Source organism: Ipomoea nil, unplaced genomic scaffold, assembly GCF_001879475.1.
Source record: "Ipomoea nil cultivar Tokyo-kokei standard unplaced genomic scaffold, Asagao_1.1 scaffold2283, whole genome shotgun sequence".
Classification (NCBI taxonomy): domain Eukaryota; kingdom Viridiplantae; phylum Streptophyta; class Magnoliopsida; order Solanales; family Convolvulaceae; genus Ipomoea; species Ipomoea nil.
In genome coordinates, this window is record NW_017618711.1 from 4,326,093 (window position 1) to 4,338,879 (window position 12,787).

At 35.6% G+C, this 12,787-nt stretch overlaps 1 protein-coding gene across 1 annotated transcript; it reads right to left on the bottom strand.

Annotated features, from left to right (window-relative positions):
• Positions 1–2,725: 2,725 nt before the first annotated feature.
• Positions 2,726–11,752, bottom strand: LOC109151389 (ras-related protein Rab7-like). Its single transcript, XM_019299398.1, has 7 exons — positions 11,573–11,752; positions 11,456–11,482; positions 11,130–11,229; positions 10,900–11,046; positions 8,029–8,109; positions 7,814–7,959; positions 2,726–3,174 (listed from the first exon to the last, which is right to left on the bottom strand). Exons 1-7 carry the CDS (start codon positions 11,623–11,625, stop codon positions 3,111–3,113), a joined length of 618 nt encoding a protein of 205 aa, XP_019154943.1. The 5' UTR covers positions 11,626–11,752; the 3' UTR covers positions 2,726–3,110.
• Positions 11,753–12,787: the final 1,035 nt, after the last annotated feature.

Sequence of the window (12,787 nt, forward strand, 5' to 3'; positions counted from 1 at the left end):
TTTCTTGTTCTTACTGTGAATTCCCAGGATTATTAATAATTTCGATTGAATTAATAGCACATTTAAGTTGTAGGAGATGAACAGAAGATTGAAAAAGAAGATCCTCAAATAAATCTCAATATTATTAATGACGTGGTAATGAAAAAAAAAGTTAATATTATAATTTTATACATTGCTTTGATACCATTAATTATTGCTCTGATATCACACCATGCACGCACCACGAACGAATGACGCACGCACGATGCATGCACACCCCAAAATGTTTGAGATGACAATTATCACGGGAGTCATATGTTCTCTTATAAATCAAACCTATAACCATTTTAAGAATGACAAAAATAAGATGATGATGATGAGTCTACTTCTACTTAATATAATTGATTATGAACCACTAGCAGGCCGGCATTGGCAATAAATCCTCGCAATACTTTCATAATTTTTTCTGCACTAAAAAAACGAGTAAAACTCAAAAATGACGGATGTGACAAACCATTTATGTATCTTGCCTATCAGGTGATGCCTTAACGCTTGAGGAACTCGAGAGATCCCCAATTTTCTAAAAGAAAAATATTTCAAATAGTCAAAATTAGAGAAAATGGTCAAATAAGCACAAAACATTAAGTCAATTACACCCCTAAACTTTAAAAAAGTACAATTACACCTTTTAACATGTCATATTTGAGGCAATTAGGTCCAAGAACAGGTAAATGACCTGCAATTGCAGGTCATTTTTTATTTCGGCAAAAAATCTGGCTACCGGCGATGGTCGGTCGCTATGTCCGCCATTGTGGTATTCAATTAGGTGGTCGTGCGAGCCAATCTCTTTGACCTGGCAGTTCTGGACCACCGCAATTAGGTCGGCGTTCCAAATGGTGGAGAGGCAGTGGGTGATTATGATGGTGGTGCGACCAATGACGGCCTCGTTTAGCGCTTCTTGGACTAGTCGCTCCGATTCAGAGTCCAGCGCACTGGTTGCTTCATCAAGAATTCTTAGCGCCTTTTATGATCGCTCTTGCGATTGCAATTCTCTGTTTCTGCCCGCCAGACATTTGCACACCTCTTTCTCCTACTTGGGTGTCATAGCCCTGAGGCAATTGAGAAATGAAGTTATGGGGTTAGAAGTTTTGGTGGAGCCAATGAGTTGTTCCATGGTCGCGCCTCCTTTTTGAACAAAATGTTTTCTTTGATGGTGGTGGCAAATAATGCGGGCTCCTAGCTCACCAATCTCATTTGTGACCTCAGCCATTTGAACTGTATTTTATCAATGGCGACACCATGGAGAAGAATCTCTCCGCCCAGTGTGTCATAAAATCTTTGCAACTGTGCCACAACCATGGACTTCCCGGAGCTACTCACCCCACTAGCGCCACAGTTCTTCCAGCTGGTATTCTCAGGCTAAAATCTTATAAGATTATGCTTTCTGGCCGTGATGGGTACCCAAATTCTACGTTTTTGAATTCCACTTCTCCGGCAACGTTGTCCAATATTTGTTCCTCCGTGTTATCGGAGTTGTTCTTGGCACACTTTTTATGACCTCCATTATTCTTTCCCCGGTCGTGCTCGCCTTCGAGAAATACTTCAAATTCGAACTAAGATCCCAACGCCCTGAAATTCCGATTTCCAGTGTAAAAATATTATTTTGTGACTCTTTTACTTAGCCAGTAAAGTAAAAAATTACAAAGAGATAAAAAAAAATGTAAATAAATTAAGATACTTATAGTCCGCCAATGGCGATAGCGACACCGACGGCGAAAATGGTGCCGCCCTGTGCGGCTGAGTACATGACCAACCTACTGCCGTAATAGGACATGAAGGACCAAATGGCGAAAACAATGATGTTGCTTCCGATGGCCAGGCCTTGTTTTAGTCCTAGTTTCACGGTGCCTTAGAGGGTAATGGATACCATGAATTATTGCTCTGATATCACACAATGCACGCATCACGAACGGACGACACACGCATGATGCATGCACACCACAAGACCCCTTTTTATAACTCTCCATATGAACACCTTCCACCTAGGGGTAGGCGTCGGTTCGATTCGGGTGACACCCGAATTTTATTTCGGATATCCGAAAATTTCAGGTGATATTTTTGACAAAATTAAATATATAATTTATATTATTATATTTATAATAAAATTTTGGTCAATTCGAGTTTCGATTCAGGTATGAATAAATTTTTAGCACTCAATATCCGAATTAAATTTATATTCGGATATACCAAATTCTAAAATATCCGAACTGATAACTATTCAGATTCACCCATAAATTTAAAATTCAATTCAGATTTCTGGTAGTAATTCAGATAATCTAAATTACGCCTACCCCTACTTCCACCTATGAGGGACCCTGAGCCCCAAATCAAATTCCACTTAGTAAAAGAAGTTGGTTGAGGAGGTGCCGCTTCTAATGCCAGGAGACGTCTATACCCGTGTTTAACAGAATAATCTCCTAGGATCCCCATACCAATACCACTCATCCTCAAAATCCGGGCAAATAAAAATTGTTCTTATCTAGTCTACATCCCTAACACAAACAAATCCCTCAATAAACATCTGTGGCCATAAGATTAGCAACCACTGTTTCACTAAGTAGGACCATTTTCAAAATCTTTAAAATTCAATAAAAGTCATGATTGAATAAACTCTTAGTCAAATTAAAAGTCGAATAAATGTGCCAATGCTACAATAATCACTAGAATTAAAATTTGTCGGAGACAATTTTCACAATACTTAACATCAATCATATCATACAACATTCAACACAACCTGAACAACTGTTCGGTTTTTACCATTAACAAAGTTCTACAAGAAAAAGCTCTCCCCAATTTAAGAAGCAATGTCAACCCCAAAAAGATCTATGCAAATGATCAAATACACAATCATTTTCCAGATGATATGATGGCTGTGACAAATCTAAGCAAGTTCCTAACACGACAGCAACAACACAATACAATACAAGGCATCCAGCAAAAGCACCAAACCTCGAGAGCTTAGGGGACAAGGACAAAAAGAGCATTGAATAAGGATACTAATCATACTATTGCAGGAAATATTAGGCAACAAGACAAGAAAGAACAATTTCAAATTAATTGTCATTTTCTGATTAGCATGCGCAACCCCCTCTAGTCTCAGATTCTGGTATGGCATCAGGAATTCCCTGCAAGTATCTGAAAACAAGGGAGAAGAATCGTAAGCATGAAAAGTCTCCTAGCTTGAAAATTTTCACAACAATAAAAAGAAAAATTGCTATTTATAGGAATGCGAATTAAAACAAGGAACTTAAACCTGGAATGAGAGATGAAAATTTTTGCTTATATCCAATAGAATATTTCATACACTCTGATCTAATACACATTGTTTATTTTACTTGGTAACAACTAACAAGACCAGTTAAGTATTTATTGATATATAGAACATGTGAATCATATTACTTGGGGAATTTGATTAGTTAAGTATTTATTGGTCTAGAACACATTACTCTGATACAGTCTTGGGTCAAATCACAGCCTCAAATGCTGCCCACTCTGCTTAAATTGATTTGGTATCAATTTAGTTATCTTATTTCTAATTTTATTAGTAGTTTCTCTTTTTATTTAAGTAAGCATATTTTAGAATATCGTTTCCTTATGTCTTAAGCTGTTACTCCTATATATATGGAGAAGTATTACATTGTCTTAGTAAGTTGGAATTTTGAATAAAATTAAAAGAGAAGTTTCTTCCTCCAACTTCTTCTTTCTCTCTCATCCTGCCTTCCCTTCACCATAGGGAACACAACTTCTTCTATTAGCCATCGTCCTGTAACACGAAGCCAAACATCCGACACATATCAGACTCACATTCAAGATCAACCACTGATGCTACCAAACAATCTATGATTACTAGACAACGTCAAAACTAAACTTCTGAGTTCTTACATTGTTGAGGCTCTTACATCTCATCCTCCTATATTGCCCAAGGAAGGTTCAACTAATGTATATGGCTTTTGAACTGAGACCAATTAAGAAAGCAATGCGGGGAAAAAGAAAAAAAAGAAGAACAAATTGAACCATTATTGCTATAATGATAAACTGCCAAATATTCCGTACTTAGACCTGCATGAAGTATTTTGCGCCTCTTCTTCATTCCTTCATACTCTTGATAGTTGACGGAATTAAATCACCGATAACATTTATACTGTCAATTGCTCTAAAATGCACCCTTTCATGTGTATTTACCCTATCACTACCCACACCATCTTCTAATGATACTAGTATTACTCTAAGAGGTGTTTCTCTCTAAAACAAAAAAATTTAAGATTCCCCAGATTTCTGCAACCACTTCCACTCACCTTTGAATTAAACTCTACTTCCTAACCTCCCTTGGTTCGTTTCCCTGACCTTATAAATCTATAAAGATTATTTATACAGAGTAATAAACTCAACATTTGGTTCCAGTGGTCTACAAAGCCATCCAATATGTAGCTATGAAACTACTACAAGTAATGCACTAACAGAACTCAACAAATCATTCCCTCAAGGTTTACTATTGACTCCTATACTTCCTAACCCATGTAAATTGACTAGTGCTGGATTTGTGGCTCCATCAAAGTAAGATCACTGTCAACACCAATCAGTTTGTCAGTTCAATGCTTACATCTCAAAATCTCACTAGTCATTACAATAAGTGACAATCTTTGATATTGTTCGCCACTGATGAGAACAAAGTCAATAAAGGTTGGATACAGAGAGCAAGGCGGCCACATCACGTTGCATTTGGGTAAGGAAAATCAATGGAATCTTACCTCTATTTTAGAGAAGTTTAGAAGGTTTAAAGCATGACCTAAAAATCTAAAATATATTGCAATTATCTGTAGATCCAAAAGCTAGGTAGGGTCATAAAATGAGACACTAATCAGTGCTAAGTATCCTACAGAGGATTAGCCCTCTGTAGCTAGTTATCTTTATTCACATATCCATGATTTTAGAGGACCTTCCATTCTTGGTTTCTATTCTATCCTTATTCCTTTCATCACTAATAAAACTTAAATAACAGACTGATCAGAAAGGATAGAATACTAAATAGAAGTATTCTTCTAAATAAACATAAGATTCTGGACTTAACTTGCGACTTTATGCAAGGCTATTTATTTCATTCTCAAGGCCCTTGTCACCTATATTAGACTTCTTAAAAATTCAAGATCGAAGTTGTGTAAGCCATAATACTATACCTTTAGTGGTTCTTCAACTTAATGTCATGTCCCACATTATATAATTGATAGAAATATTGCCAAAGTATATGCAATCTACAGCATACCATGGATTTTATTTCCTACTCCAAAATGCAATGAGGTTAGCAGGACAGAGTGATCAGCACACTGAAAAATAAATTTAGGGTGGAGTGGCACTTTAGAGGATGAAGTGGGACAGAGGAGAAGGGATTACATGGCAAATCAAACTTAAGAAGAGAGGGCGCATAAAAGACTTGGGAATATACATATATAAACTAAGAGGATAGTTGGTTACAATTTTCTTTGCCTTTTCTACTTTTTGGGCACACCATACAGGGATGGAGGAGATGGGATTCGAACCTAGGAATTTTGCCTAGAAAGGGACACCCATTAGCATTTTATATACAAAAAAGGTGCCCCCATCCCCTACCACCCTGAGAGAAAGGTATTTAAGGAGACTCACTAAATCACATGGGCAATCTTCGAATTACTTATTATAGTCCAAAACCAGAAAACAGTTATTTCTTCAGCTCCCAAAACATATGAACAAATCCAATCAGTCCTTTTATGTAGTTGGCTATCTTTCCCTTCCACAAACATCACCTGGCTTTCAAAACTTCATAAATTCTTAGCAATTGCCACTACATATTTCAAATTTGAGTTCTGGGGTGTGTTGATTCAATCATAAGAACCAGGATATAGTGTTGGAATCTGTTAAAATATATAATGAAACTAGAGATCCTTTATTCATGGTAATAATTACTTTCTCAGTTTTTTAGAACATAAAGCTGGTGAATTGATGGCAAGAAGTTAAAAATTCATTTACAACTGCCAAGTTTTAGTAGATTCAAGTATTCAAGAGCAATATATGTTGTGGGCCAACATTTTCCTTCTACCTGTTTGGCCAAATTTGATCTTTGACTTTTGGTCAAAAAATCAGTACTCATTTATAACTATTTCAACCCAAACCCTTCAAACTAATTTTATCCAAGTACTACTGTTTGAATATCAAATTAATTATCAACATATAATTCTTGGACTTTAGAAAACTTCACTTATTTTGATTTTAAATTCTTTTTTTTATTTTTATTTTTAGGATTTTACTTCTATGATTTTTGCCATTTCATTTTTTTCCTCCACTACTAGTTTATGTAGTTGTACAAGAATTTTATTTTTATTTTGTATGGATTATTGGATGTTTGCATCTCTTCTAAAAATAGGATCTAGATTTTCAAAGCATTTTACATCAAACCACCAAATGGGGCATTTTGGACTTTTAAGATAGTTTTTCATTTCATTCCAGGGTTCAATCCACTGAATCCAGTGTGCATTCCAGAAAATGTCAATGGAAGGATTACAAGTAAATTTTTATTGTATTCGTTATCTATTCTCTCATCCATTCTCCTATTCCATTCATTATGGTTTAATCCACCATACCAAGCACTACCCATTAACATTGTCTCTCAGTGCTGTCTAATAAACATTATTTCTGCTTAAGTCTAATCTTTAGGGGTGTTGACACTGAAATTTTGTTAAGGATGAATATTAAAGTAATTGAATATATTTTGGATAATATTGATATTATCTAATTTGAATAATTAGATAATATCAAAAGAATTTGAACTTATCAAAACTCTTCTTATCCTAACTATAAATAGCCAAATAGGACCTCTTATTCATCGTAGAGATCATCATAGAAACATCCTAAGCTTTGAAGCCTATTCAGAGATCACAATATGATCTTGAAAATAAACGCAGATCAAGCCCTTTGAACCCGGAGGCCATTCAATAAAGAACAAACATATAAACTCTTCTTTGAAGATCAAGCCGCTTGAATTCCAAAGGCCCTTCAATGGAGTGTTCAAGGAATCCAACTGATTCTTAGAGGACCATCCAGAGATCTTGTACCCATACCACATTGATACTACTTGTACCCATATCGCGCATGGATGGTCCTCTGGTTACAAGTAGTATCAATGCGGTATAGGTACAAGATCTCTGAATGGTCCTCTGATTCTTCAATTGGATGCCTTGAACACTCCATTAAAGGGCCTCTGGAATTCAAGTGGCTTGATCTTCAAAGAAGAGCTTAAATGTTTGTTCTTCATTGAAGAGCCTTCGGGTTCAAATGATTTGATCTTCAATATAGGTTTGGATCAGCATGATTGGCATAATCTTCATAGAGGGGCTTTTATTTTCAAGATCATATTGTGATCTCTGGATAGGCTTCAAAGCTTAGGATGTTTCTATGATGATCTTTAGGATGAATGAGAGGTCCTATTTATAGTTAGGATAAGAAGAGTTTTGATAAGTTCAAACTCTTTTGATATTATCGAATTAAACAAATTAGATAATATCAATATTATCCAAAATATATTCAAATATTTTAATATTCAAAAATATTCATCCTTAACAAAATTTCAGTGTCAACAAAGGGGCTGAGAAAAATGTAATGAAGGAAAATAAAAAGTTCTGGTGGGACGCCTCGAAGACTGGTGCAGATGCACCTTTATAATTTGACCAACCTAAGTCTCAATATCAAAGAGAAAATAAAATATCTAGTAACTAGTACACAACAAAATATCAATGTAAATACTTACATATCCTGCTCATGTGTGTTGGCTAATGCGGTTTTTGCAATACACAAGAATGCAGCATCAACATTTATGTCCTCTTTAGCTGATGTCTCAAAATAAGGTATAGTCCCTTTGGAAGAGCACCATTCCTTGGCTTTCTTTTCAGAAACCTGAATAAAGATTAAATCATCATCTAAACATTCAAAAAGAGTGCTCACTGTTAACCATAAAAATCTTACCACTCGGCTATTCCCACCGTCTACATCAATCTTGTTTCCCAACAGTATGAAAGGAAATCCTGTTGGATCAGCTGGGTTAGCCTGCATGCCAACAAACACTCGCAAGTCACAAGAAAGACATCTATTCTCTATTCTGCATTTAACACTTGCAACCATCAAGTCTACACCACAAAATGAGGTGTCAATGTTTAAGGAAGAGAGAAAGAGCATTATTATAAAGACAACTCAAAGCTTTATCTTGTAGGAGTAGAGAGAGAAGCCTAATATATTTATACTCCTTAACTCAACAAAGCAACCTCGTAAATACAACAAGCATTTCCTCAACACAAGGAAACTGGAAAGTCAAACAGTACTGTGGGTCAAACTTAGATTATGAGTTATGCTTGGAAATTCCAAATGTACCCAACTGTTTCTTATAATTATTCAAAGCACTCCTCGGATCATTTGTGATACTACAAAAAATAGATACCCGCATTATATCAGCTAAGTGCTTTAGTGATGAAAGGGAAAATGATCACTGTTCCCCTCGAGGTTACATTAAAAAGACTGGTGAGAAAAGCCTGAACTACAGACACCAGTTGTAACCAACAAAGAAAATTCATAGTAAAACAATCAAGAGTAAAGGGAGCAATTTCATAAAGTATAAGGTATATGTTGTGTGTAAAACAATTTAATACAATACGGAGTTGATTTAGTTTCCATAATCTTTTTTTTTTTTTTTTTTTTGGTGAGAGATTTAGTTTCCATAATCTGTAATGGATGGAGTTAGAAACTATTAAATGCTTACCCAGAACTTGCAAGAAAAAAAGAATACAATGAACATGTAAAAAATGAACCACAAAATAGACACCAAAAATACATGAATATTCCACTCATCTTATGATGAGTTTTAGACATAAGATAAATTACAAAATGCTGCCAAGGACCTTGTGTTTTGATGGCATCGCTGTGGCCCTTCCAAACGGAAGGTCACAGGTTCGAATCTCATTCCAATCAAGGATGTTGGCATAGTATGTTGTTGAACATATACTACGGATAGGTTAGATTGTAGTCACAAAAAAAAAAAAAAAAAAAAAAAAAAAAAAAAAAAAATTACAAAATGCTAACCAACAGCCAGAGGTGGGGGCAATGTCGCAGTGGCAACCACTGAGCAAATTTTTTTTAATACTAGTACTGTGATTCTGCACTACTAAATTGTAAGTAATTGTTTTTAAATTTTTATATATTAATCTGACAACAAAGTCTCTTTGTATTTGAGGAAACCCAAATTTGTTCTATGATATTTAAGTTAGATGTTCAAATAAATCTTATCAAGAGTAAATTTAACAGTAAAACATATAGTCTATGTAATTAATGTTTAGTTTATAATATTTGATATAGAGAACTTATTATTATATCATTATAATCATAGTAAAAAAACAAAACAAAAAATATTACTCCGTAACATTTAAGGATTTTAAATTCTTATGTTAAAGAAAATAAATACGTTTCATAATAAAATTTAAGTAATTAGAATTCTAGTGTCAAAGTTCTTACAAACTACATGGATATCGTGAGGTTGCAAAGAAAGGGAATTTCCACGTTCCCCTTTGTGTTGAATGTCCAGTGTAATTGTGGGATTTATAATGATTGTGTAGTGCCTTAGGTTGAAAAAAGACATTTTTTATTGTGCTTCAAACGAGACAAATTTATAGCAATTTCAGAATATGGAAAGAACGTAAAGGAGTACTATCTCGTAGTTTGTCATAGGCATTGTACTTTGATTTATAATATATTTTGTATTCGAACATTTTATCTAATTAATGGTGTTTCATATTTTGTCACAAACATTTTTGAATTGCTTTAATTTCACCCCCTCTCAAGTCAAATACTGGCTCCATCCTTGACAACAGATTCCAATGAAAAATAACAATTATATGATTGCCATGTTGCTTCACCTTCTGGAAGTTAGGCTGTCCGAGGTTTAATAAGAACGTGAAATTTCCTGAAAAAAGAGTTTACTGATTGATATAAAAAGTTGGGCTATTAATGGAGATAATCGATACCCGTGATTTCTTATGCAATGTGCCTATTTATTTCAGCATAAAATATGAAGGGTATTCATGATTGCTGTGAGCTACAAAAAGTATAATGCAGGTTAGCTTTATAAAAGTTAAGACCTAATGTGACTCCAAAAAGAAAAGAAATTTAAAAAAATTTAAATAAATAAAACAGCAAAAAAATTGAGGCTGGAATGTGGTTAAGGACAGAAGTGCCAGGTGCAGCCGTGCAGGGAAAAGCATACTCTAGAGGCTTCATGGAGGATGGAAATTATTGACTGGGCTTAGCAAGGACCACCAGAATGGTGACAATAAAAGCAAACACATCTTTATATAGGTAGAAGGCAAAGATTTTATGATACTGGAGGGAGAGAAGAGGCAGAGGTATTGTTCTAAGTTCTAACCACTAAGATGTTGGGAATATAGATAATAGATAGTGAACAATTGAGAGTCAACGAAATATATAGAAGATACAATTAGGAGACAAAGAAGTCTTAAAACCAAGACAACAGTTAAATTTTAACTTCAAACAAGAAACCACAAGATACCATACCCTCTCAACTTAACACTGATGAACCTACTACATATTTACAGAGAACTTATAGTTTTTGACAATCTGAAATTCATCTAGGTCAAGCACTAGTAGACGCAACTTTAAACAAACTAATAGAGTTGCTTTAGATTACTGTCTCCTTTCTTCTTTCAAGAGTTTCATGCTCCTTCTAAACTGAATACCTTTGAAGAAAAGAAATCCAGTGACCTAAATCATTATAATCTTTATAGATGTGACAGAACAAAGGACTTTTGATTTCTAGAAAGGAAAAGAACCAACCTGTTTGAGAAATTCATCATGCCAGTTGTCAAGGTTATCAAAGGACCGCATTACATTGACATCATACACCATAACACAACAATCAGCCCCCCTGTAAAATGCAACTCCAAGGCTCTGAAATCTCTCCTGCCCAGCCGTGTCCCATATCTAGGAAACAAAGGCAGCACACCTACTGAGCAAGTAAATTGAGTTATCTAAGCACAAAATGTTTCCATAAAACTAAAACCCACTTGTAGAGTAACATGCTGGTCATCGATTTGAAGCTCCTTTGTTACAAAATCAGCTCCAATAGTGGCTTTGTACTGCTGACTGAACTTCTTATGCACATATCTAATCAGCAGTCAAGGACCAACACATACACATAACATATTACAGCGAAACTCACAACACCATAACTTCAGATACCGCACATCAAAATGGAAAAGGAAAAACTTCAAATCACTAAGAAAAATTAGCAGGAAATGAATTGAAAACAGCAAAAGAGTCACAGATATTGTAGACAACAACAACAACAACAGTATCTGCATCCGAAATGATCAAATAGTCGAAAGGATATTGATTCATCAATGACGTTTTACCAACCCTGAAAAAAAATAATAATAATAAAGATCAATCGAAGCTGATAACCCTAAGATCATAAGCAGAAAACTAGCGGAGCAATAAAAATTAGTACCCACTGTCGCCGAGGACGATGACCTTGAGCAAAGTTCGCCTACGCAAAGACATGACGACAGTTGAGTGAAATCTCTACTACGAAATTTTTTCAACGAATTGTGGACTGAGCAGAGAAAAGGAGAGACTACAGAAATTGGGGCGCCAATTTAGATCCTTGCTCAAGTAAACAACTGAATGCATGTTTTAAAAAAATATATAAAATAAAATAGAATATTCTCCTCATCTTTCAAGACAGTTCGGCGGATGGTACCGAAATTTAATTATGGAGAATAGTAGGGTATAAGTCAAATTTTAAGAAACTTCTGCAATTGTATTGATGTAGGGCTAAGCAGAACCCGTTCAACCCGCAATTATACATAACCCACGGCGAAGGTAGGGGTGAGCAGAATCCGAAAAAAGTACGGATATCTGGCCCACTTGAACCTGAGAATAAAGTCGGGTAGGTAACCGTATCCGATTACAATACCCAAACCGGCAAAAGTAATGAAAGCTGGGTATTTGATTTCGATTTGGGTGGGTTAAGATCTCCCCCCTCTCCTCCCCCCACACCTCCGACCCGTCCGAACATCCGGTTTAGGCTTAGGGTTTGTGTATGCACATACTATACGACGTTGTATAGTCTATGTATATATATGGCCTTATGCAATCTGAGACCCTAAGCTAATTCACGCAGTCGCATTCTCTCGTTCTTCTCTGTGTTCTCTCGTTCTCCGCCATCTTCGGTTCCCAGTTCTCTAACTTCTCTGAGTTCTCTCATTCTCTGATTTCTCTCTACTTCTCAGTTCTCAATTCTCGTCTTCTCTAATATCTATTCTCTAGTCTCTCATCTCAAAGACCAATAATCTCTAGCCCTCGGCTATCATCATATTTGTTAGTTGTTTTGAAGTTCTAGGTGATCTCTCATCTCTCAGTTCTCCGTTTTACACTTTTAGTTCGTCTTTCATATACTTCTGGTGGCCTGGTGAGGCAGTGACCTGTAGTGGTCTAGTGGAAGCCCTAGGCCGTAGCTAGTGGCCCGGTGACGAGTGGTGGAAACCCTAAATCGTAGTCGTTGTTTCGGTGACCTGTGTTGAAATTCGAAGCTCTTGTTCTTCGGGGATTTATTAGAGAAACGAAGTAATTCTAAAAATCATAGTTTCAAGTTTTATGTTTTGTGTACTCCATATTATTTATGTAATATGTGAAATGTGAATATAAAATTATTTCTCTTAAT

Coding starts and splice junctions, on each gene's coding strand:
- LOC109151389 (XM_019299398.1), bottom strand. CDS start 11,625: ATGTCTTTGCGTAGGCGAACTTTGCTCAAGGTCATCGTCCTCGGCGAC. Junction 11,047..11,129: donor ACCAGCATGTTACTCTACAA/GTGGGTTTTAGT, acceptor TTTGTTTCCTAG/ATATGGGACACGGCTGGGCA. Junction 8,110..10,899: donor ATGATGAATTTCTCAAACAG/GTTGGTTCTTTT, acceptor GTTGGCATGCAG/GCTAACCCAGCTGATCCAAC.